This window comes from Elephas maximus, chromosome 12 (genome assembly GCF_024166365.1).
Source record: "Elephas maximus indicus isolate mEleMax1 chromosome 12, mEleMax1 primary haplotype, whole genome shotgun sequence".
Lineage (NCBI taxonomy): Eukaryota > Metazoa > Chordata > Mammalia > Proboscidea > Elephantidae > Elephas > Elephas maximus.
In genome coordinates, this window is record NC_064830.1 from 62,950,591 (window position 1) to 62,972,926 (window position 22,336).

General features: G+C 45.7%; 1 protein-coding gene across 3 annotated transcripts in view; it reads left to right on the forward strand.

The window, feature by feature from the left end:
* The window catches only part of UBN1 (ubinuclein 1), a 29,863-nt gene that overhangs the window by 1,998 nt on the left and 5,529 nt on the right, over window positions 1–22,336 (forward strand). For all 3 annotated transcript variants that reach the window (XM_049902621.1, XM_049902623.1, XM_049902622.1), the window contains exons 2-15: window positions 2,537–2,824; window positions 5,867–5,953; window positions 6,453–6,548; window positions 6,870–7,004; window positions 7,768–7,871; window positions 8,609–9,047; window positions 15,156–15,226; window positions 16,917–17,046; window positions 17,227–17,345; window positions 17,544–17,672; window positions 17,855–18,001; window positions 19,135–19,185; window positions 19,283–19,325; window positions 20,380–21,606. In XM_049902621.1, the coding sequence (XP_049758578.1) occupies window positions 2,576–2,824; window positions 5,867–5,953; window positions 6,453–6,548; window positions 6,870–7,004; window positions 7,768–7,871; window positions 8,609–9,047; window positions 15,156–15,226; window positions 16,917–17,046; window positions 17,227–17,345; window positions 17,544–17,672; window positions 17,855–18,001; window positions 19,135–19,185; window positions 19,283–19,325; window positions 20,380–21,606 (3,027 nt within the window). In that variant the 5' untranslated portion in view covers window positions 2,537–2,575. The remainder of the gene's footprint in view (window positions 1–2,536; window positions 2,825–5,866; window positions 5,954–6,452; window positions 6,549–6,869; window positions 7,005–7,767; window positions 7,872–8,608; window positions 9,048–15,155; window positions 15,227–16,916; window positions 17,047–17,226; window positions 17,346–17,543; window positions 17,673–17,854; window positions 18,002–19,134; window positions 19,186–19,282; window positions 19,326–20,379; window positions 21,607–22,336) is intronic.

Here is a 22,336-nt window from a genome sequence, read left to right on the forward strand (position 1 = left end):
ATTACTATTTTGGTGGATGATAGGATTGCCTAGTTGAAAGAAAAAAAAAGCAAGGGGAAACTATTAATAAGAGTTCAGTAAAAGGACTAATGACACAATCAGCATATAAAGTTCAGTTAGTTTTTCAGTTTAATCACTAACCAGCTTTAAAACTTAATGGTTAAAAGATTCTGCTCACAATAGCCAAAACCTGCAATTCCTGGGAATAACCCGAGGTACAAAAGGAAGCTTGAGTAAATGGGTATAGCATTCCTTGGATAATATCAGTTGGAACTTTTTAAGAGGAATGCTTTTTTTTTTTTTTTTTGACATTTCTTGGGCATTTATTTAGAGGCGCATGCTTTATCCAACCTGTTGAAATTCATTGCTGTCCAGTTGATTCTGACTTACAGCAACCCTATAGGACAGAGTAGAACTGCCCCATGGTGATTCTAAGTAGTGGCTGGTAGATTCTAACTGCTGACGGTTTGGTTAGCAGCTGAACTCCTAATCACCGAGCTACCAGAACTTTATCTAGTTTGCTAAAATCCCCGTCACTCTCACTGCCCCACACAATCCTTGCGACTATTTTATAGTTCTGATAGTCCCTAGGTGGTGCAAATGATGAAACGCTTGGCCACTAACTGAAAGGTCGGAGGTTCAAGTCCACCCAGGGGTGTTTTGAAATAAAGGCCTGGTGATCCACTTCCGAAAAAATCAGCTGTTGAAAACCTTATGGATCACAGCTCTACTCTGACACACATGGCGTCACCGTGAATCAGAATTGACTCGATGGCAACTAGTTACTGGTGGTAGTCTTTAAAGTTTGGGTACCTGGCTTTCTTCATTCCCCAGCTGCACTTCACAGAAGAGAGGGCTGAGCCCAAAAGGCTAAAGCAAACAATGGGTCAGGTGGTCTGCCCATCAGGCCTCTTAAGAGGAATGCTTTTGTGTGTAGAACACTGTTCAACTCATTGAAGTTGCATATTTAAAGGTTCAGCTTTTTTTGAGCATATAAGTTTTACTCACAAATCTTTTTATTTACAAATATAAGAATTTTCATATAAAAAATTACTGGATCTTTGACAAAGTTTCAATTAAGATACCGGTTTAGCAGATTGAATTCCCCTAAACAATTACGAACTCTTTTTACAAACAGCTAATTAAATTCCCTTAACCCTTTTAAACTGCATGTAAAATTTTATATGCTTGGTTCAAATATTCGATCAGTGCTTGATTGATGATGGAAGAAACCAAGGAGAGTTGGTTTCTATCATATCTCATAGCATAATAAATTCTACTTGCATTAAACAGTTAAATATGAAAAATATGTCTATAAAAGACTAAGTAGATAAATTCTTATACAAGATCTGGTTGGAGAAGGACATTTTAGACATAAAAGAAGTGGGAGATGTCATAAGGAAAAGAGCCCAGTTATGACTGCGTAAAAAGTTAAACTGTTTGTCATCCTATCTTACTCTCAGCAAAGTTAAACAGGAAATGACAAACCAGGAAAGTACTTGTGAGAGATATGACAAGCAAAGGGAAATGTCTTGATACTGTATGAAGAGACCTTATAATTCAACAAAACTACAATGTATTCAACTGTTGCCTTATTGCTGTACATTCAGGTTCCTTCCATATTTCTTATACAAACGAGGCTGTGACGAATACCTTTATCGATATGGTAGAAAGTTTGCAGTAGAATGTGAGTTTATAAAAGGAGGACACAATTTTATACCTATTGTGCATGTGTACATGCACACACACACACAACCTAAATATATGGCCAGTATTTGCATATATACCGTAAACCCTTGTGATTCTGGCATTCAGAATCTGTTCTGGCCATTCCCAAGCAACTTTGAAGGTCTTTGGTATGTGATCAGTTGTTACTTTGCGGATGCCTGTATTTGGGTGGTAGGGGCAGAATCACAGAAGCGCAGGAGCCGTGAGTGACTCTGTTAGAAAATGAGCCTGGCCACACCCACCTGAGACAGTGTTCTTTTCTTATCCTGGTGGTAGGCAGCAACTTTTGTGAGGGAATGAAAGCTTTTTCATTGTGAAAATTAGCCCCAAGCATAAGTAAGCTGTGCTGGTGGTGAAGGGATCTTAAGAAAATAGTTTATTCTCTGCTAGAAAAAAGATAAATTCGGTGGAAAACAATATTCTATAGTGGTATTTGCAATTTTGAGGATTCTTAAGGATCTGTTGGCATGTGTTTTCTAACATTAAGGGTCTACTATATACCCACCACTGCCGTCGATAGTATACATCTACCATATGTATGTAGAAAAAAGACTGGAAAGAAAGAATGCTAGACAGTGGTTAGCTCTGGATGATAAGATTTGGGAGTGACTTTCATATGTACCTATGAAAATGTGTATATTTAAAATGAGTGCTTTTAAGCGGAAAAAATCTGTTAATGCTAATTAGGTTCAACAGTGGACTCTTCTTGATAATAAAATTCTTTTAAACCTAAATCTATGTAGCTGAATGGGAAAACCATTATTTTATCATCTTGGCTTGACCTGGCCCTTCTTTTCAATGTTAACAGAAGCCATGCAGTGACAACCACTAAGACTTGTTGGTAGCCATGTCGGAGCCCCACAGGGTCCAGTTCACCTCTCTCCCAGGTCCTCTGAATCCTGCATTCTTGAAGAAATCCCGGAAGGAGGAGGTGGGGGGAGCAGAACAGCTTCAGGACTCTGAGCCGGCGGCTGCAGCTGTTCGGATCACACTTACCCTCTTTGAACCAGATCACAAGCGCTGCCCAGAGTTTTTCTACCCAGAGCTGGTGAAGAATATACGAGGGAAAGTGAAAGGCCTTCAACCCGGAGACAAGGTACACCCGGTGTCACTCAGCCGATCTAGCTACTGGGTATCAGCATATGCAAATGTGACTTCCGTGAGGTGGAGGCAAGACTAGAGAGGCTTTGACTGTGCCAGGATTATGTTACCCACCCCAAGAAAGAGAGAGCAGGGTTTGCTGGTTTTGCTTCTGGGCGTGAAAGGGTAGAATTCTTTCTGGAACCATTCTCCTGACTTATACTAGAAAAAAATGCATGAAACATCCAAGGTTCATTTGAATTATGGCAAATTAGTGTAAAAAAAAGAACAATGAATTTTTCATGCCAAGTCTTAAGTGCTCATCAATGAGACCAGTCCCTGGCTATTCCGATGAAGGAATTCTGTGCTGGGCATTTTTTCTTTTCCATGAGACTCTCACTCTCTGCCTGGTGTAAGGGCAGATAAAACACAAACTGCTTATCTCTTCTAAATGTGGGGATGGTCTGGATAGTTTCTTCACCTGGCTGGATAGAGATCTATTTTTGCCCTTTTTTAAAACATTTTTTAACTTTATTTTTTATGTGCCAGAATTGAGCTATAACCTTCAGGGCTCTAAAAAATCAGTTTGATTTCCTAGATGTTTTAAAAATGATCTGTTTATTTTGCTGGCAGATATGTTTTACTTTTTAGTGTGGAACTTTTAACACACATGTAGGAGTGGAGAGAATAATGAAAGAAGCGTCCACATGCTTACTCATCACCCAGCTTCAGCCATTACTGATGTTTTTGCAATTCGTTAACTTTTTTTTTTTTAATTTTTCAAAAACATTTTAAGTTTAATTATGTACAGAAGTGCACATGTGATAAATGCACAGCTTTGTGGATTTTCACAAACTTGACACACCTGTGTAACCTGCACCTGGGTTAAGAAAAGAAACCTTTACCGGGACACCTATATATGCCTTTCAGAGACTGTACCCCTACCCTCAAGAATAACTACAACCCTGGTTGCAAACAGCTCCAATGAGTTTTGCATGTTTTTTTATTTTCTATAAATGGAATCATACAGTATGAGCAGGAGTTATAGGTGAGGAACATTTTTAAGCACTTACTTTATACCCATACACTGTGCTAGGCTCTGAGGACAAGATAAGTAAGGTCCTATGCCTGTGGTATTTTGGTTTCTAGTATGGGTCTTAGTAAAGTAGAGCTAAGGACAATACCTGGCTCACAGGGTATTTGAGGGTAAAACGGGACTATGTAGGTAGTTTCTAGCAGAGTGCCTTAGTGGCAAGTGTGCATCCTAATTCAGTGTCCTGTTTAGGATGAGCATGTTTGGTTAGAAAGATAAGAATTTTTCTCAGTTGGTGTCTGATTGGCTAACAGAAGCCAGTGAGTTTGTATCAGAGGACAACCTGTTATGTGAGGACCAGCTGGCAAGATGAGAAGAAATAATTTCATATCCGTTCACAATCCCTTTTCGAAAGTGGAAATGGTATTCTCTTTGAGAGGAAGTGAGGAAGCAGATTGATTACTGTATTTATTTATAGGCTCAAACCAAATCAGTAGATCAGTTGAACTTAGAACTTCAGTACTGTGGTTTCTCTGTTGGATTCCACATGTCTTTCTCCATTGTCGAAAATTGTGCCGAGTGTACGCAGAGAACTTTGGGTCTGCTCTCTGCAGAGTCATTCCTGGACTTCAGGTTGAGAACTCCAAAATCTTCGTGTATCTACTCTGCGTGTTTAGAAGTACAATATAATCTGACAGATTCATTTACTAATTCATTTAGCACATATTTTTTACAAAGGGGAGGTAGTATGCTGGACCGTATGGGCTATATAAGGTGGAGAAGCTGCTGTTTTAACCTCAGGGAACTTGCAATTTTGTAGATGTTTTAGGACAATTATAACAACAAAAGTAACAAGTTACAATGTGGTAATTGTTTAAATTTAGAACAAATACAGGCCGTTGAGGGTGTGAGCAAGGAAAGCTTACATTCTGGAAACTGGACAGACCTGGGGCCTCCTACATCCAGGAAATGGTTATTGGAGGACTACTGTGTGCAAGGCATTGGGAGTATACATCGATTGCGACCAACACTGCTCAAGATTGGTGGGAGTTTTTAAAATTATGTTAGTCACTTAAGCTATATGTGATCGTTGTAGAAAAATTAGAAAATACAGATAAGCACAGGTTTTAAAAACCACCCATTTGTAGTACATACATTATGTATATGTTCTGTAATCTCTTATTTAACTGATTCTTTATGGGTGGGTGGGAATCAGTAGGCAGAGATGGGAAGGTGAGATAATGGAGCTTCGTTTTCAAACAAATATCCACTCTTTAGTGATTTTCGTCTGCTGGTAAACATACTTGGTACGGGAATCTTTTATTAAAACTAATACATCTTGCCCAAGAAGCTTAAGTTCCAACTCTGGAAAATTTATTTCATGAGAAAAATACAAGAATAAGTAAGTTTATGAGTAGGGATGAATTTGGAAAGACTACATAAAAATATTTGGAGTATGGAGATTGGGAGGACAAGAGGAGATTGATGACTGATCCTTCAAGACAGGCTTCCAGGGATAGGGAATGCGTGAGTGGAGAGCCTTGTTCCCAAATAGCACTAGAGAGCTTGCGCTACCTTCGGTGGTTCTGAGCCTTTTTTGAGCCATTGGCCACTTGGGAAGTCTGGTAAAGTCTGCGGATCCCTTCTTAGAATAATGTTTGTAAATACATAAAAATAACTTTCAGGATTACAAAGGAAATAGTCTCTATTGAGACCCAGTTGTCTATAGGCTGAGCACCCTGTCTGGAGGCCCTTTGGTGAAATCGGAGCCCTACGGCATCTAGTGTCATGGGGGTGGATTTGAGGCTTAATCAAGTTTTGTTGAGTTACACAAATGGAATTTTTTTCTTAAACAGCCAAGGTAAACATTTGTGAGATGGTAGCATGTACTCTACCTTGTCTTTTCAGAAAAACAGTTATTTTTATTATGCAGTTTGTAGGTGTGAGTAGTCAGTGAAGGTTCTTTGAATAGGCTTCTGGGAATTTTTTGTGACTTATTTTTTTGTGGAAATGGTCTCTTTACAGAAGAAAGATCTCTCAGATCCTTTCAATGATGAAGAAAAGGAAAGGCATAAAGTGGAGGCCCTTGCCCGGAAATTTGAAGAAAAATATGTAAGATTTCTCTCTTGGGCAACAACAACCTCATTGGGGGGTGGGAGAGCCTTCCAGACATTTTCATCTCCTTTAGTGAACTGTGATCTAAATGAATCCTGGCCTAGAACCTACTGTAGAGCTCGGATGGAACAGAATACAATTATTAGACAGATGCGTTAATTTACAGAAAATCCATCTGTAGGAAATAGTTGTGTGTAGTTAAGTAGACACATGAACATGAAGGACTTGAACTCTTCCTTAGAATAAGTGTTTGGTATGAAGCATAAGAAGCCGTTTAGTTCATTCTTCTATCTTAAGCCATTTTATGCAGAAAAAAATCTGTTCTGTTTCAAAAGGTCTTCGGGGAAAGAGGTTTTGGTGTGTGTCTGCATGCATGTGTGTGACTGGTTCCAGTGCTTTACAACCTTCAGTAACGAGCTGATGAAGTTCATGACAGCAATTAATTCTGTGCAGATATTTATCAAAAAACATATGCTTTGTTGTTTTTAAATTTTAGGGTGGAAAGAAACGAAGAAAAGACCGAATACAGGACTTGATTGATATGGGGTATGGTTATGATGAATCCGATTCCTTCATCGATAACTCCGAGGCGGTAAGTATTTAATGGGAATGGATTATCAGAACTGTAGCACTTGAACTCTCAATGGTAATGGCCAGGAAGCGAGGGTGGGGTCAGAAAAAGCAGCACAGCTGAGAGAGGAAGCAACACCCCTCTCTCTGGGCCTTAGTTCCCTCGTCTGTAAAATGATGGCCAGATCTGACCAAAAAGCCCTCTAGCTCTGGCAGTCTATGATTAGCCAGCAGGGATGTCTTAGCAAGCTCTCTGAAATGTGACAGAGAGACTCAGTGTCTGCTCTCTGAGGACCAGCTTTGCACCTTTGGAATATAATTCCAGAACTTTTTCCCTCTTCAGTATGACGAGCTTGTTCCTGCTTCCTTGACAACCAAGTATGGAGGATTCTACATTAACTCGGGGACCCTGCAGTTTAGACAAGCATCGGAATCCGAGGATGACTTCATTAAAGAAAAGAAGAAAAAATCCCCAAAGGTTAGAACATTGCTTGCTTTTGGTTCTCAGAAACGCTTTTTTATGTGACTGTGTGAGATCAGGAAACGTGATGGCTTGGTATGCCTCAGACAATTGTGACAAGAGTGGGGTGTACACCTACTGCCAAGGGTGGCAGCTCCCCTCTCACATCTGACCAGGACAAAGTGATGTGAGCTAGGAGGGCTCTGCTCAGCTCCTGGGCGTCATGTCCGCATCACACTGACATCTGAGTAGGGTCAGCAGGGATTGGTTCCTGGAGGTGGTCTCAGGGCGGGGACAAGGTCGGTGAAGGGTGTGGTTGAGGGAAGTGTGCACCACCTGTGCTGTGTCTCTGCCATGGACATAGAGGACTTCAGTTCCCAGGGCTGTCAACCCAGTGAGAACAAATCCGCCTTCACGTCACTTTATTTAAAAATGTATCTTCGCTGCCTGTGTGTTTAAAGTGAGAGCTAGGGCCCACATAATCTTGCGGATGCTCATTTCAGTCTGGAAAGGTTTCCTCTCAGGCTGCAGGGTGGCCCACTGCTGCCTCAGTCCCCAGTGTCTCCAGGAGACACTGGCTGTGAGAAAGCTGTGTTGAGATGCAGCGGGCATGTGTGGTGTTGTGGCTCCATGTCCAGGGACCAACCGCAAAGCTTTTGTTCATGAAGGAGAGGAGGCCGGTGTCAGAGTGTAGCCCGGGCGGGGCAAGGCCAGTGCTGTGGCGTGCACTTGCTCCCTGAGCCAGGGAGCCGCGTAACTGTGCCTTGTCTTTAATTCTCAGAAGCGGAAGTTGAAGGAAGGTGGTGAGAAGATAAAGAAGAAGAAAAAAGATGACACTTATGACAAGGAGAAGAAATCGAAAAAGTCCAAGTTTTCCAAAGCCGGGTGAGAGGCAGCAGCTTCTTTGCTAGGATAAAATCTGAGCCTTTAGGTCAGCACACCCGGGAGCTGACTCACCTTCTTCCCCACAGCTTTAGACGAGGCAGCAGGGCCTGTCCTCCCACCTGCCTCCCCAGTCCCACCCTGGGCCGTCAGTGCTCTCACATCTGTGTGTCAGATAGCCAGTGCTTTCTCTGTGCCACTGTCAGTGTTGGCAGCTATTTCTGTCACTGTATGATGCCGGTGTTTCTTGTCCTCCTGGGCACTCCTGTCTCTGCCCCAGTTCTTTCTCTGTCTCTGCGTTCTCCTTTGTCTCCTGTGGTCATGCTTCCTTTTCCTCACTCAGTCTCACCCCAGCTGCTCTTCAAGTTGCTGCTGTTCTCTGCTGCTCCTGCTTTCTCCCTTTAAAGATTTCTCTTGCCCCCTTTTTTTTCCTTTCTTGTATTTTGTTTGTTTGTTTGTTTTGCAACCTTTTATTTCAGCCTGGCAGTGATTTTTAAAAACCTATTGGATATGTAGCATTATGTGACATTGTGTTGCTAACCTGTATTAAATCTCAAGCTTTGGTCTCAGCAAGAACCAGCTCTCTATGCCAAGAGGAGGGAGGCTTAATAACAGGGAGGCCTTGTGGCTGTTGCGGTCCTCCCAGAGGCCATTGTGCCAGGAGCAGGGGTGAAGTCCCTCTGAATTTCCCTTTGAAGGTATACCACAACCTTCATAAGCAGTTCCCCTCTTGCTTGCAGCTTCACAGCCCTCAATGCAAGTAAGGAGAAGAAGAAGAAGAAATACTCCGGGGCTCTAAGCGTGAAAGAGATGTTAAAGAAGTTTCAGAAGGAGAAAGAGGCTCAGAAAAAGAGGGACGAGGAGCATAAGCCTGTAGCCGTCTTGTCCGCAGAAGCTCAGAGCCTGCGGGAACTGGAGAGCACCTCTGACCCCTTGCTGTCTCTCTTCGGCTCCACTTCTGACAATGACTTGCTGCAGGCAGCCACTGTCGTGGACTCGCTGACTGATTTGGACTTGGAGCAGCTGCTCAGTGAGTCTCCAGAAGGAAGCCCTTTCCGTGACATGGATGATGAAAGCAATTCCCTTGGGGTGGGATTGGACCCGGAATTCAGGCAGTCCTCCTCCCTCCCCGAAGGCCTGCCCACGCCCCTGGAGAAGCGCATTAAGGAGCTGGCTCAGGTATGGTGACACTGTGTGGCCGGGCTCTCCTGGAAGCGGTTTGCTGGGGCAGACTGACGTTGGTTCCACACCACAGGAAGCTCTATGCCCTGAGAAACCCTTCCTTAGCAAGCTGGCAGTTAACATGTAAGCTCTTTCCAAGCGCTGTTTCTTTCTGGAGGGGGAAAACTGTAAGCTTTGCCCATCGGGCATTATCTTCAGTCCTTTCTTGGTTCAGTCACTCCTGGAAAATTTACTTTCTTCTAGGGAGATCTTCTCTTCTGTTCTCTGTCCATCAGTTCCTTTCCAACAAAGTAGCTTTCCTTTTGTGCCATGGGCTGACACTAACATGGGCAGTGGGCAGTTGAGGCCGAGACTCAACTTTGTAGTATTCTCTTGAAGGTTTTGGAAATTTACAAAAGCTTTGCACACACATAACTTACGTGCTTATTGCCACCAAGTTTTAGTTGCTCCTTTGAATTGCATATCATTCGTGTTAGCAATGCCTGAATTATGACAAATGAAAGGAAGCTGAACCTCAAATGCTGTCCATGCCCAAGTAAAACAACAGCAGCAGCCTTTAGAAAAAAGCAGCCATTGCTGCCCTTTCCCCCAGAGATTGGGAAATGATCCCTTTGGTGCTGAGAATGGTCGGTTCTGTAGTATGTTACTAACTGTAGACCAAGCATGGCTCATTAGTTATGATGACCTTTTAGTTAAAACATTTTACCTTAGGCATCTGGACCTGTAACACATCTCCAGTGGTGTTTATACTCGATGGCGCTGAGTTTTAAATCGGTGATCCTCACCACAGTATTACGTATAATGTCCTTTGGGTTTTAGGGCAGAGTAAAATGTGAAGAACCGCTGCTACACATGATTTTCTCACTTTTCCAAAATATTTGAACACAAGTTATGAAGTATATAAGACATCTTACTCAAATCTTCAGCTCATCCTCATTAGCCTGTGTGCAGTGTTAGACCTAAGTATTCTATTTAAATGTAACAGTTCAAGTCAACTTTGCCATGTCAGGGACTCAGAGCATAAAGATGGAAGGAGATAAATGTGAGCTTGGCATGTTTGAGCCTACAATCCTATATTTGCTCTCAGAATTGATGTTAAAAAAAAAAAAAAGTTACTTCTTGTTCTTTTTCAGTCCTAACACTTTACAATCAAATTGTTTTGTAGCTTCTGAATGACTTAAGTTAAGTTAGATCTGTCTGACAGTAGCCAGTCATTTTTTAGAGAACAGTCAAAACAATTCTTGGATGGGTTTCCCCTCTCTCCCACCACAGGCTGGGTTCTAGTTGGAAAACTTATACTCATTATTTCGTTTTCTGGGGAAAGATGTGGGCAAATTTAGTGGAAATGAAGTGGCGTGGTGCGCAACAGCATTAAGTTGTGATGCAAGAAACCCTCAGTTTCTGGAGTCTGCTTAATGGACAAGCTGTTGGCAAGCTGTCCTCCTTCAGTTCTCATTAAGTCTGATCTGCTTGGGCGCGATGGAGATAGGGTTTGGAGTTCCATAGCCAAGGTGGACTCACGGTAGACTTACTGGTTTGAAAATATAACATTCAAGGATGAAGTTGATGCTTTAGTCATTACCTGCCCCTTCGCTGGTAACAGCATCAAGAAACTGTGGAAAATGGGATGGAAAGCATGAAAATTATATATCATCCCACTGACCTAAACATGATTTTCAATTTGCGTACTCCTTTCTAGCCTCTGTGTACGTGTTTTTATGCGGTTGTAATTATAGTTGTGAGTAATTGTTTCTTGTTCTTTTCACTTAATAAATATTATTGCAAAGCCCTCATCATTTTTGACGGTTGCATTAAAAAGAAGGCTTATTTTAGAGAGTTATTTAGTGCCACGCATCAGGTCCCCAGGTACTCCTTTCCAACCAGAGCTCTGCACTTTTGGGACTTCAAGCTTCCCATGCAAATGTTCTTCCCAGTCGTGCATGAGTGCTCTTGAACCAGGCCGTTCTGAGAACCTGCTGGGAAAGAGAGTCTTCCCAGGAAGAAAAATGCACATGGACACAAAAATTGCATATAATTTCAAAAGCCATCCATGGATATTTGGATCCTTAAGAAGGAGCCCCATCCTAGATCTTGAAATGGACATTGCATTTTTTAAAAATTTAAATTGAACTCAATGTTAATAACTAAGATTAGCAGTGTTATGTGTTTCTCACTTTATTTTTCGTTCCTCTTCTTTTTCTTCTCTACTTTCTTTATTTTATAATAATATTGGTTAGATTTTAAATCTTGGCCCTAGATGATATACGTATCATTTGCTGATACGTTTCTTTTGCTGTCTAGAAAACCACCCCAAAACTTAGTAGCTTAAAACAGCGATTTACTTCTGATTCCATGGGCTTCTGGGCAATTTCTCTTCTGGTCTTTCCTGGGCTTGCTCATGTGGCTGCATTCAGCTGGCAAGTTGGCTGGGCACTGGGACGGCTGGGGTGGCGGGGCCTCTCTCTCCACTGGGCTGTCTGTCATCCTGGGCTTCTTCAGGGCATAGCGGTCTCAGAGCAACATTTTAAGAGGGCGAAGGCAGAAGCCACGAGACCCTTAAGGCCTAGCCCCAGAAGTTACGAGTGCGACATCATTTCCACCATGCTGTGTTGGTCAGAGCCAGTCAGAAGAGCAGCCCAGCTTCAAGGCTTGGGGAACTCTAGGCACTTCCTATGCAGGAGTGCTCGCACTGGGTGGGGAGGAGTTGGTCATGTTTTGTGATCTGCCCCAGCACGTACAATGAATCTAATCTGATATGTATCCATCTTTTAAGGAAAAACCCTTTCTTTGTAGGAATTAAAAATTACATTACTGTCTAAGTAATGAGATACTGAAAACTTTAAAAAATCATATTTATAAACTTATTCTCAAGAGGCTCTCCAAGAAGGGCACCCTGGTGGACACCTGTGGATGCTTCTCATTTTCTTTTCACGTCAGTTCATTTTTTATCTCATCCCCTCATGCCATCCATTTTTATGGGTCCCAGGAATCCAGTGATTTGATTTCATGGTCTTACTTTGTCTCCTCTTCCTATGCATTGCTGGGGTCTTTGGTCTTGGTTGTTGGAACCAACAGGTATTGAGGAAGCTCAGGGGTTGTCTTAGTATAATTGGCAGCCACTCAGCTGGTCCACACAGATGACCTAGGTCTGTTTTGGCCCTCTCCAGTCAAGCACCGAGTCCTGGTGGGGCAGTAGTTAAGAGGCAGTCTGCTAACCAAAAGACCCGCAGTTAGAATCCACCAGCTGCTCCTTGGAAACCCTATGGAGTAATTCTACCCTGTCCTATAGGGTCACTATGAGTTGTAATTGACTTGACAGCACCAGGTTTGGGTTTCTTTAGTCAAGCATAAAATGGCAACGGCACTGAGAGCTGAAAAGAAGCAGAGACTCCGGGTCCCCCTCCCCTCTGCTGTACCCATTGCTGCTTACCCTCCTATAGATTTAGGACCCCTGCACCCCAGAGACACCCAGGAGAGGGGATGGATCCAAAAAGAATGAGGTGGGGGAAAAGCCAACCTGTTTGATCTTTTTTAAAAAGAGAAGCTTGCCAGATTTGATCCTGTTCAGCAAAAATAGGTACAGTATGTAAGGTTCTGAGCTAGGTGCTGAAAGGCTATGAGTGGTAGTTCTTAGGATAAATAAAGCAGCTCACTAAAAGGTTGTTCAAACTATTGTAAATTGACACGATCGGGTGTTTAGTTTAACCTCATTTCTGACTTAATTTAGGATTGATCAGTTTATGCAACCTCTGGAGCAAGGGTGTCTCAGGGTTGAGGGACCTACCTTACTTCTGGAAGGCTATTAGATGTGTATATATTTAATAATTTTAATTAGATCTTTTTAACTGACTAGTTATCAATTTAGTTGACTATCTTTAATAGAAAAATAGACCTTGAGATTCTACACAATTCAAAAGGCTTTAAGAAAAAATAATCTTTTTAAAGATCATCAGGGTGGGAAGCTTCAGAAGTAATGGAGAAATGGCTGATATCTAAAAATAAAATTTGATTCAGAACAAGCATTGGATGGCTCTGAAATACATGTTAAAGAGATTTGGTTGAATTGACATGAAGGTGCTTCTGGCCTGAACAAAAGAGTGACTCAGTTTTATTTTTGATCAAACTAAAGTCATAATTCCAGTACATTAAAATTGCCCAGGCGACATTCTGATACTTCTGAAGGTATAAGAAATTAGCAGGTGACGCCATTCCCCTTCCATTACCCATCCCCTTTCTTCTCCTGTCTCTGGGCCCTCCTATAGCCAAGGAATCTTCACAAGTTCGACTTTTGCATGTCTCCTCCAAGTTATTTTTGGTTGGCTCAGTATTAAGCTTTTCTTCCTCTGGTTTGCGTCCTTTTAGTGATATCTGTCCATTTGCATGTTCACTCATTCATTCGCTCAGCCAACACTAAGTATCTATTCCGTAAGGCGCAGCTGTGGGCAGTATATTGAGGAATAAGATTTGGTTCCTATTCTCAATGAGCTTATTAGTATGTGAGTGAATTGATGGACATGCAGACCACTGACTGAGGGCAGAGCAGAGTGAAACGAGCTCTGCGATGTTTGGATGGCCGGACAGATGGTCAGATAGTTGATGGACAGCCAGACTTAGGTGGTAAGAGAAGCTTTGGGAGAGTACAAAGGAGTCAGACTGCAGGCAGTGGGTCGGCCAGCCTCATGGCAGAGGCAGCCTCATGGGGAGCCAGGACACAGAGCCAAGGTTGGGCAAGTTGTTGGGTGATGGGAACCCCTGGAATATGAGGGAAGGGAGATTGGAGTGGATGGCTGGGTCCAGATTCTGGGGGGCCCTAAATGCCGTGTGCAGGAGCCTGGGTTCTGAAGAAGGGAGTAAAAAGATTTAGCAGGGATGGGAGCTGTCGTGGGAAGTGGGGGACACAGGAGGAAGGGTAGATGCGGGCAGAAGCCAGTGGGTGTGATTTTGGGCAAACTGAGTTTGCAGGGCAGAGGATCACCTTCGTAGAAGTCCGTTAGAAGACTGAGATTTCTGGTCCAGTGCATAAACCGAGATGGGGCAGTCAGGGAGGTGCAAAGAGCGCCCAGAGGAAGACCAGCCAGTGCAGGAGAGGAGGGTGGAGGGGCCAGCAATGTCTGCATTGTTAGAGGGTGAACAGGATCTATCCCTTCACTCTCCACGGTCCCCTTATAGCACTTGTTTGCCATCATTAGTGCATATCCAGTTTGATTTCAGAAATTTGATTTTGCCTGAAGCCGTCAGACCAGCGACTCCTGAGTTTAGGTCAGCCGTTCTCAGCCCTCTCTGCACATCAGAATCACCAGGGTCACTTAGGAAGAGTACCGATGGCTGGGCCTCATCCCCAGAGATTCTGATGTCATTTTTCTGGGGTGAGGGATGTGCCCCATGGGGTTCCGGAAAGTCAAAGATCCACTGGTGAAGGCTTCTGCAGGGCTTGTCTTCCTGATTTCGGCCTCAGTGCAGTGCCTTTGCTGCCACTGTGTCTGCTTCAGGGTTCTTCAAGCTTGCCATACAGGGCGTTGACTGTGTTCTTGTGGAAAGCAACAAAGACAGTATAGTAGCCTGCTGGAGCAGGTAATAATGTCTTTCAAATGATCTGGGTGATGGAGAGTTTGTTACATACTGTTAAGTAGATGATGAGTCTTCATGTCCTTAAATGCTACACGTAATTCCTGCCCACCCCGGTGGAGAAGGGGCTTTAAATCTTATAGGTCTATTCAAACTCTTCATTGTTTTCGTGCTGTGAATTGATGGAAATTCCAGTTCACAGTTTAGTTGATGAGGTGCTGGCTGAATTAGCCTCCGTACTAGGTATCTCACGATGCTTTGACTTTGTTTGATTTTTTTATGTGATTTACTTTAAGTCCTGGGAAGAACATAGACAGTTTATAGATGCTTCCGCAGCATTTGGAAAGAGCTAGAGATATCATTTCTGTGAACACTGATCACGGGTGAGCTGAATCTGAGGTCAGGGCAGAGTAGGGAAGGTGGCGGCGAGGATTTTACCGGCAGAAGTTCTTCAGGGACCGATGGCTCTTGTGCCTGTGGGTGAGTGTGAAGGTATGTGGGTGTCAGTGTACTAACAGATGTTACTGTCTGATGAACCAGGCTGCCAGAGCTGCTGAGGGAGAGAGCAAGCAGAAGTTCTTCACCCAGGACATTAATGGCATCCTGTTAGAGTGAGTATTCTTTGTTTCTTGCTTGCTTGTTTGTATCTGCTGTCACCATGCCTAGGGAGAATGGGAACAGGGATATAGACCAAGGGGAGAGTAACAAATTGAGCTATATAAAGATGACATTGACTACCAAGGAGATAAAAGAATTACTGTTGTTCTATTTTAAAAAAAAAAAAAGAACCCTGGTGGTACAGTGGTTAAGCATTCAGCTGCTAACCGAAAGGTCTGCAGTTTGAACCCACCAGCCGCTCTGCGGGAGAAAGATGTGGCAGTCTGTTGCCATAAAGATTTACAGCCTTGGGGAAACCCATGAGGCAGTTTTACTCTATCCTACACGGTCGCTGGAAACCCTGGTGGCGTAGTGGTTAAGTGCTATGGCTGCTAACCAAAAGGTCGGCAGTTCAATTCCACCAGGTGCTCCTTGGAAACTCTGTGGTGCAGTTCTACTCTGTCCTATAGGGTTGCTATGAATCGGAATCGACTCGACGGCAACAGGTTTTTTTTTTTTTTAATAGGGTTGCTATGAGTCAGAATCGACTTGATGGCAATGGGTTTTACATGTTTTCTTAAGAAAAAAAAAAAAGGGAGATATTAAATATGTTCCAGGAAATGATAGGCTTTACTAGGGCTTCAGCATGAGGCTTTTTTACAGCACTGTATGTAATAGTCATGGCCCATTGAAAGATGAGTTCTTGGCAAGTAGGAGATAGATGAGAGAAAATGTGTTGTTTACCATCTCTTGAGAATCCAGAAAAATAAGAGACAACTCGGTGCAGCCTCAGCATCTGCTCCATCGGGTGTCCCTCAGGCACCTGGTCATTCTCTTCTGCTCCCTCTGCCAGTGCACTTCATCCTGTGCCACGTCTCCCACATACCTGAATGTCTGAGGCACTGTACTGCCTGAACTGTATTAGAAGGGAAAAACCAAATGTGCAAAGTCCAAGCCCAGTTCTTTGTGTGTGGCTTTCCTTTGTACCTGGGCCACGGCTTTGCCAGCTGTTCCTTGAGTTGCATTATGTGGCTGAGGAAGCTTATTGCTCAACTGAGGATTTGGCACATTTAAGAACTGTTGTCAAGACTTGGGAATATTCTAGCAAACCAATGACCTTGCCTGGCAAGCATCCATGTTGGCCCCTGGGTCAGGAAGGAAGTATAGGCTGTGGACGGTACACAAGGATTGGCACAGGTGAGAGCTTCGTGTTGACAAGGAACCTGCTGGAGCATGCCCAGTACAGAAGGCGCATCCGGTGTAGACTGGGAAAGTGGAAGGGTTGGCCGTTCTCCTGAGCTTGTAATCATGGATAAAACTGGGAGCTGGAAAAAGGAGACGCTGCTAGGAAGTATTCCCTGTCAACCCCAAACAGCTGATTACTCTCCCTTTGGGAAACTTTTATTAGTTTTTCATTTAAAAATGTAGTATTTCAGTGCTTGTCCTCTTGGGCTTTGCTTTCCTTTGACATGGTTTTGTCTTTGACACGAAAGTCCTGACCCACCTTACCTAGCCAAGGTCAGGAGTTCTTTTAGTTTGTTGGTTGCTGAAGATCCTTTGCATTGGCCATGCAGTTGTATATGCAACCAACAAGAAAGGTTTGACCTGCCTGTGGCCCCTACTCCTCCCCATGGCGGGATGACCTAATGGTGGGAGAAGCCACAGTGGGCTGCGGGCCGCCACTGACTGTGCTCTGTTCTCCAGCATAGAGGTGCAGACGCGGGAGCTGAGCAGCCAGATTCGCTCAGGGGTGTATGCCTATCTTGCTTCAGTGCTGCCGTGCAGCAAGGACACCCTACTCAAACGTGCTCGGAAACTTCATCTCTATGAGCAGGTGGGTGACTGGGGAGTGGGGTGCCTTGGCTTTTGAGGGGGGCCCCCAAGGGGCATGGCCATGTTTTCATAGATGCCCCATCTGCTGTGGCACGGCCTCCCTTCAGTTGGTCCTGTCGTGTGTCCTTAGTGTGGGAAGTGGTGTGTGAACCTGACTTGTGGTCTGTGATGCTCTCTGCAGGGCGGGCGTCTGAAGGAGCCTCTCCAGAAGCTTAAGGAAGCCATTGGCAGGGCGATGCCAGAGCAGATGTCCAAGTACCAGGATGAATGCCAGGCACACACGCAAGCAAAGGTTGCTAAGTAAGTGCCCTGTCACTCTTAGGTGGCATCATCCCCCTCTCTTTTCCACGTGTGTCAGTACTTAGCGGTGTGTCCTCATGAGGCCCTTAGCTCTTGGGCTGTATTTCCACCCCCTTATCTTAGAAGCCCAGTTACGGGAGAGGGAGCAGCTTTCATGCGGTGGCCTTAGGGTCCCACTCGATTCTCTTCACCTTGTAGGATGCTGGAAGAGGAGAAGGACAAGGAGCAGAGAGAACGAGTTTGTTCAGATGAGGAAGAAGATGAAGAAAAGGGGGGGCGACGAATAATGGGACCCCGGAAGAAATTCCAGTGGAATGATGAAATCAGGTGTGCCCAAAGTGGGACCTTGCCTCATTGGAGGGTTTGTAGGGCCAGTTTCTGAGTATGTCCCCATATTTCTAATGAAGGTTAGAGTCATTTATTTTCAGCGGGGCTGCTGGAAGAAAGAGATTGAACCCTGGAAGAAGCCTTTGGGGTAGTTGGAATTTCTGATATCTGCCCCTCCTCAGGGAGCTGCTCTGCCATGTGGTGAAGATGAAGCTGGAGAGCTACGATCCAGAGAGGAACAACAAGGCCCAGTCTTGGGAGGACTACGTGAAGGCTTTTCTGGATGCTGAAGTCAAACCTCTCTGGCCCAAAGGCTGGATGCAGGCCAGGTGAAGGCTGGTGAACAGCTGTACCGGGTCGGGGTGGGTGTGACATGAGGTAGAGCCTTCATGTACTCAAGGAGTGTCTGAATGCTGCTCTTGTGCCAGGCCAATAGCGTCCCACCTGCCAGGGTATCATTGTATCGTTTGACTAGACTCAAGGCCCTACCTGTGCGGAATCATCGACTGACTAGACCCCGATCTCACCTGTGTACTGACAGTTGTTAAGGGGGGGTCCTCATTGTCTAGAAAAAGAGAAAGTATCTATGAGGTTTGGTCTCTGTCATTCTTTGTCAGGTTGACTGCATGCTCTTTCCATCTCAGGCAACAGTTTCCTGTTTAGAGATAATGGCTGCTGCTAGAAGTTGGGAGGGGGATTCATCTTGGGAACATCTTAATGTTCTGAACAGGGCTCATTTGTGTCATGCCACTTCCCGTGAATGGAATATGTCTGCAGTACACAGGGCACAGACATTTGGAGGTAGTTGTCCTGATAGGGTCTGATTTCATCCACAGTTTGGACAAATCATGGAACGTTCCCTGGTCTCACTGTCCCTTAAGATGGCACTGCTCGTCTCTCCCAAAGGTGGGAAAAGACGCTGTGGGTCACTGCACATTTTTCTCTTGGAAGAGATGAGAGTAGGCAGTAAAGAAAAGCACCATTGCCTTACCCACTGCCAAACCCATTGCCACTGTGTTGATTCCAACTCACTGTGACCCCACAGGGCAAAGTAGCACTGCCCCATAGGGTTTCCAAGGCTGTGATCTTTATGGAAGCAGACTGCCACATCTTTCTCCCACGGAGCACCTGGTGGGTTCGAACCTCCAACCTTTTGGTTAGCAGCTGAGCCCTTAACCACCGCACCACCAGGGATCCTTCTTTTGCCTTTGGGAGGGGAATCGCTGTGATAAGCTCGGGGCAAAGCGTGGCTTTTCTTGGTAGAGACTAGACTTTGGCTCTTGGGTGGCCAGTACAGCTACTGGAGACCTTCTTAGCAGTAAGCGGCGGGCTGGTTAGTTGACGTGGAGTGAGTAATACCCACTGACTTCTAGTGGGGTCAGTGGTGGAGAGCTCTAGAAGCAGAGTCCCTGCTTCCAGGGAGGCGTTGTACAACTGCCCATGTTCTCTCTGCTCCTTCTAGGACCCTGTTTAAGGAGAGCCGGCGCGGCCACGGGCACCTCACATCAATCTTGTGAGTGTCTTGGGGTCTTCACTTCTCGGGACTACTCTCATTTTATCTCTTTGTGCAAACATCCTCTAAACATTTTCCATGTCCTTCCTTTGAACAGGGCCAAGAAGAAAGTCATGGCCCCTTCTAAAGTCAAGGTGAAGGTGAGTCAGCCTGCCTGGCCCCGTGATGCCCATTCTCAGCTGTCTCCTGCCATGCCCCTGAAACCTCTCACGTGTCTAAGGGCAGCCTTTCAGGTTGGTACTTGGAGGCTGCCTAGGAGGCAGCCTGGCCCACTTGGGGGCATGGGGCTGGCAGTGCAGAGACCCGGGCCTCTGCCCTCCAGCTCAGTTCCCCCAGCACAGCTCCCGGGGTGCTGGTGGGGAGTCCATGAGGTCTTCATGACAGCCGTTTGAGAAGGGGAGCCCCCTGCAGGTGTGAAGGCATCACACTGGTTTTTTTTTTTTTTATGGAAGAAAGCCTGGAGCTGCACAGGGACAAAAGGTGGCTGTGTTGGGTTTACCTGGCAGAATGAGAGGGAGGTACAGTGATTGGAGAAGAGAATAGAGCCCGAGAAATCCTTCTTGGTGTTGATAAACCTCTCAGGGTAGTAAAAATTGCTATTTTACCAAAGCTTTTACCAGTTCATCAGCCTTGGTAGTGCCCTTGATCACACCTGCACACTCTGTGAGAGTACTATGGGCAAAACACTTAGGTAGTGTCTGCTGAGCCTCTACCATGTCTCAGACACTGCCCGAAGATGCTGCATTGAGCCTGGGGCACACAGGGGCCCTTGGAGAGACCCAGTTCCTGCTCCCCAAGGAGGACTTTCCTTTTGAACCCAGGCTGAGCAAACAGGTGTGGGGAGAAATCGAGGAGAAAAAGAAAGCCCGTGTTAGGTCGTGTGTCATTTTCCAATGGCAGCTATCAGCTCGCTGAGGTAGTGCAAATGCCAGCAGGCAGAGCGTCCCTGCTACAGTCTCATGGGTGTGTGTGTACTTAGTGACGAAGCCTGTTCAAATAACCCGGCACCTGCCAGCAGCCATGTATCACAGGGTAGTTAGTGGCAGCAATTGACAGTCATAGCAGGCATGGCACCCACCCTTCTCCATCTCTGGTTTTGTAATCATACGGGAAGACCCGGTTCCCTGGACCTCGAGACAGGGCGTGTCAGCACCGTTGGACATTCTAAACACCAGTGTTTCTGCTTCCCTCTAGGAATCATCTGCTAAGCCTGATAAAAAGGTCTCTGTCCCATCAGGCCAGATAGGCGGCCCCGTTGCTTTGCCTTCCGAGCATCAAGGAGGAGGCCTGAGCATTGCAGCCTTGGACCGGGAGCTCTCCTCCCAGGCATCCAGCAGCCTGGTGAACCCCGCACCCATCAACCTGGAGGACTCTCTGGATGAAGACTTACTGCGTAATTCATCCTCCTCACTGGAACCTGTGTCCAAGGAGCTGGACGTGTTGAATAGCAGAGCTGGTGGGAGCTCTGAATTCGCACTGCCTGCACCCTCAAAAGTGCCTGCAGAAAAGGTCACAGGTGTTTTATGTATGGAAGAAAAAAGGAACTTTCCGAAACCCAGCACTTCCGCTCCACTACCCTCTAGCTCTCTGCAGTCGCCTCTCAATTTTCTGGCTGAACAGGCTCTGGCACTGGGGCAGTCCTCTCAGGAGAAAAAAACAGAAAGTTCTGGCTACAAAGAGCTGTCCTGCCAGGCTCCCCTCAGCAAGAGCCTGCAGGAAGCACACCAGCCCAAAGCAAAACACCACAGCTTGCCGCGGACGTCCCACGGCCCCCTGGTGTCAGCGCCAGTGCCCGGCCCCCAGGTGAAAGTCTTTCACGCAGGCACGCAACAGCAAAAAAGCTTCACCCCCCCGGCTCCCTTTGTCAACAAGCTCCAAGGCCCAAAGGCATCCTCCCCACAGTGTCACCGCTCCCTCCTCCAGCTGGTAAAGACCGCGACCAAAGGCCAGAGCTTCCATTCCTCCCCGGCAGCCACCTCTGGAGGTGCCCCAGCCTCCAGCAGCAGCAGCTCTCACAGGAACCCAGCCTCGTCCTCTGCTTCCCTGAGCCATGCAGCAAAACAGCACTCGGCCAGCTTGTCAGGGCCATCAGTGTACAAGAACAGTCCCTTTGCGGGCTCTATCTCCAAACACGCGCCTGCTTCCGGCAGCTGTGCCTCTGGAGGAACGCCAGGCCAGAGCTCTTCTTGCGGGAATTTGCTTCCAGGTATACAGCCTCCCTCCGTGGGACAGTCCACCAGCCGACCGGTTCCCAGCTCAGCAGTGAAGAAACCTTCTGTTTCCCAGAAGCTGACCCTGGTGGCACCACCGGGTGGTCCAAATGGAGACTCGAGTGGTGGGACCCAGGGGGTGGCGAAGTTGCTGACCTCTTCCCTGAAGCCCACTGTGGTCAGTAATGTGACATCGTCTACCTCCTTGCCAGTGAGTACCCACGGGACAGCACCCTTCATGTCTCTTGAAGATGAGGCTGCTGCCTTGCCCTGTTGGGAGAATGTGGTCTGAAAAGGTCGGGTGGGGTCACTGAGGTCAGAAATGTATTTACTAGACCTCCCTCTCCTGGTGGCAGGAGTCCCGGGAGAGCCTGAGGCTTCTCCTGAGAATGAAGAGCGAGTGACAGGACCAGTGAGCACCTGTATCTGTAGAGAGAATGTGGACCTGCGAGGCATAGAAGGCGCCAAGCGCTTCCCTTCTTCCATAACCTGTGTCCTACACATTGTTCCACACAAGTGAAAGGAAAATGCCATTACCTATGAGATCTTAGCTTTGTGGGGATGTCTGGGCCCCAGGAATACCACCACCTGCTAAGGGTGGTTCTCCTGGTTTTTGAAGGAACCTGCAGCAGGTCAAACAAGGGTGATTTGACCAAGGCCAGCCATCCAGGTCCAGCAGTCTTACCTGAAATTTGGAAGCAGTCTGGGGAAACAGGAAAGGGTGTTTGTTTTCTTTTTCCCATATGTAAAACTGTGGTTGAAAGATAGAGTTTTAGAAAGGTTTGTTCAGAGAAGGCTCACTTCCCTCACTCTGTTCCCCCTGCCCCCATGAAGTAAGTATTTTCATTAGTTTCTCTCTCTTTTAGTGTATTTCATTGGTCTATTTTTCCTGTTTGTCTTTAAAAACAAAGGTTAATAAATATATAAAAATACATGTATGT